Here is a 2,527-nt window from a genome sequence, read left to right as displayed (position 1 = left end):
TTAATAAAAATTGCAGTTTTTATACTAACAATATTATCAGCAAAATAGTAGATATCAATATACAATATATATAAAATAAGTGATGTTAAATAATTTAAAAAATATTGGAAAGTTTGTGAAATCTCAAACATTTTCGATAAGTTTCTCAACTATAATTTGTGTCTTTTCAAATCAGGTTTTTGACTTATTATTTGCTATTATTAAGAACAATGAGTATTTCAAGTGGTTAAATATGGTACAACATCTCGTAATTACAATTACTCCAATAAAATATTTAGAAAGATATCGTAAAATGATATCAACGTACTTGCAAATATCTTGATACGTTGTTATGCAGGTTCGGAGTTTGTTGGCAGTAACCATCGAACGCATCGGCATGCCTAACAATTTAAATTTGAAGACAGCTTGCCACAATATCGTAATTATTATCATATCGACAACTATAGTAGTCGACGATTGTGAAATGGAAAACGTGTTCATCGCGTAAGCTACGCAATAAATCCAAAACTTAGATATTGAAAAAGGATACACGACGTTGAGTGGCAAAATGCTATCTGTTAATACTGGCAAAAGGAGGAACAACAATGCGCCCGTAATATATATCGTTGCTAAAGAAAGGTATATCGCATACGTCTTACGCATAAATTTCTCCCTCATAGTTTTTTCGTAAGGCGTCCAAGTTTGAGCACATTGTTCAATGTCGAACAACAACTTCTGCAAGACCATTTGAGTTGCTTTGACATCACATTATGTATAATAATAAGATAAAATAAATTCGTCAAACAATGCAAAGTTTCATGTAAAGTAATGTGTAAATATAAATCAAAAAGTAAGAATTAAATATTGGAGCGAGGGATCGAATTGCATGTATTTGTAAAACATATTGTTTGAATGCAACAACGTGAATATTTGTATACAAAAAACAATTTTTAACTTGGAGACAAGACAGAAAATAAAAAATTTTACATTACAAATAATAATTTTATTTTGTACTTTTTTCAATAACTTAATACGCATCAAGTGAATAAAAAGTGTCAATAAAATAAAACATTATCATTAATCTGCTCTGACTTTTAATTTACTATAAATTAGTTATTATACTGCATATGTCTAATAATCAAACTGCAATATTAACCTGTAACTGTTGTCTTCGTATTCTACAATAGAGACAATTAAAAAGTGCTTCTGCACTGAATATCAATTCCACCACTATTTTTATTATATCAAAATCTTTTTGATCGAAATGTACCGGAAATATACTTTTAACAAGTAAATAACATTGATTTGTCATATTCACCACGCAAATACACCAAAAAATGTCATAAAAAAAAGCTTTAAGTTTTCCAGCTCTAAAATCTAATGGCCAAACAGCAGTAAACGTTCCCCACACACGTATCACATATAATAGTCTATCGTAATGCATGAAGATACTCATTTTAAAATATTAAATCGTGCTGTTTCTTTCTTTAATTTTGAAATGAACCGTGAGTTCATATGCAATTCATATTTTCACAATCATCATTAAATCATAATATAAAGATAAGATGATTTCAGTTTATAGACACCATATTTGCAAGTTATTGCTAAATTAAATTTATCACATAAGCAAATGAATACGTAACGATATGACTTTTACAGAGCAACGACAAAAACTAGTTGCGTGTCGTATCTGTAGGTTATATTAAACACGTAGTATCATAATTCGTTTCACAGGCATGTATTTATGACATCTGTTTTGTCAATTACTTGATTAATGGATAAAGCAATGAGCTTACTTTGCGATGTATTCGTGTGAATTCTATTTATAATTTATTACAATAGTTCTTAATTGAAAGTAGTACCAGTTTAATTATTGTACTTCTTACCTTATATGTATATCGTTTAATAATTTTCCTAGAAGAAAGTTAATGACAAGAGAAGATATATATATGTCGTAGCCCGATAGCGAAATTAGTCATTTAGCTAAAAGCCTAGGCGTTTAGCTAAATGCCGCCCGTTAGGCTAATCGACGACGATATAGTCTAATGGCCTGAAAAATTCAGCCTGTTAGACGACAAGTCGGCATTTCGCTTAACGGCCTGGCGCGCTTTAGGCGATTAGAAAAATGCTTGTTTTGAGGCTCGATGCGTTGTCATTTTATTGTTTGTAAATATCCAAATAGGTCTTAAGTTGAGAGATACCCATTTTCATCTACACGTATAAGAGAAAAGAAACATCGATCCGTAGTACGCGCGACGATCTACGGATATGCGCGCGCGGGGAACGCGCATGCGGCGACTAACGTTAGCGCGCTCCGAACAGCGCTCGGCTCGCGCTTGACTAGCACTCTCTCTCGAGTCTCGGCGCGAAGCGCACGTGCTCCGGAAATTGTAACTCCAAAGATCCTTATACAAAATATACTTGGTTTATAGTGAACATAGTACAAAATTAGTATTAAATTCTCCTGCCGCGTAATCCCATATACAACATACATCATCACAGAGCTCGCTGTATATTCAATTTCTCTCGTTAGTTCGCGATCAAGCAC

The 2,527-nt window shown here is 32.5% G+C and overlaps 1 protein-coding gene across 2 annotated transcripts in view; it reads right to left on the bottom strand.

Annotated features, from left to right (window-relative positions):
* Positions 1-2,164, bottom strand: part of LOC105558103 — a 4,292-nt gene extending 2,128 nt beyond the window's left edge. Inside the window, exons 1-2 of one of the 2 annotated variants that reach the window (XM_012005620.1) lie at positions 1,136-2,164; positions 308-714 (exon numbers count right to left, since the gene is read on the bottom strand). In XM_012005620.1, coding sequence (XP_011861010.1) covers positions 308-714; positions 1,136-1,435 — 707 coding nt within the window. In that variant the 5' untranslated portion in view covers positions 1,436-2,164. The remainder of the gene's footprint in view (positions 1-307; positions 715-1,135) is intronic. The other variant, XM_012005621.1, reaches the window with a different exon arrangement.
* Between the last annotated feature and the right edge of the window lie 363 nt (positions 2,165-2,527).

This window comes from Vollenhovia emeryi, unplaced genomic scaffold, assembly GCF_000949405.1.
Source record: "Vollenhovia emeryi isolate VEMERY1.0 unplaced genomic scaffold, V.emery_V1.0 DF939382.1, whole genome shotgun sequence".
Taxonomy (NCBI): Eukaryota; Metazoa; Arthropoda; class Insecta; order Hymenoptera; family Formicidae; genus Vollenhovia; species Vollenhovia emeryi.
This window is presented reverse-complemented; position numbering and strand designations above follow the sequence as displayed.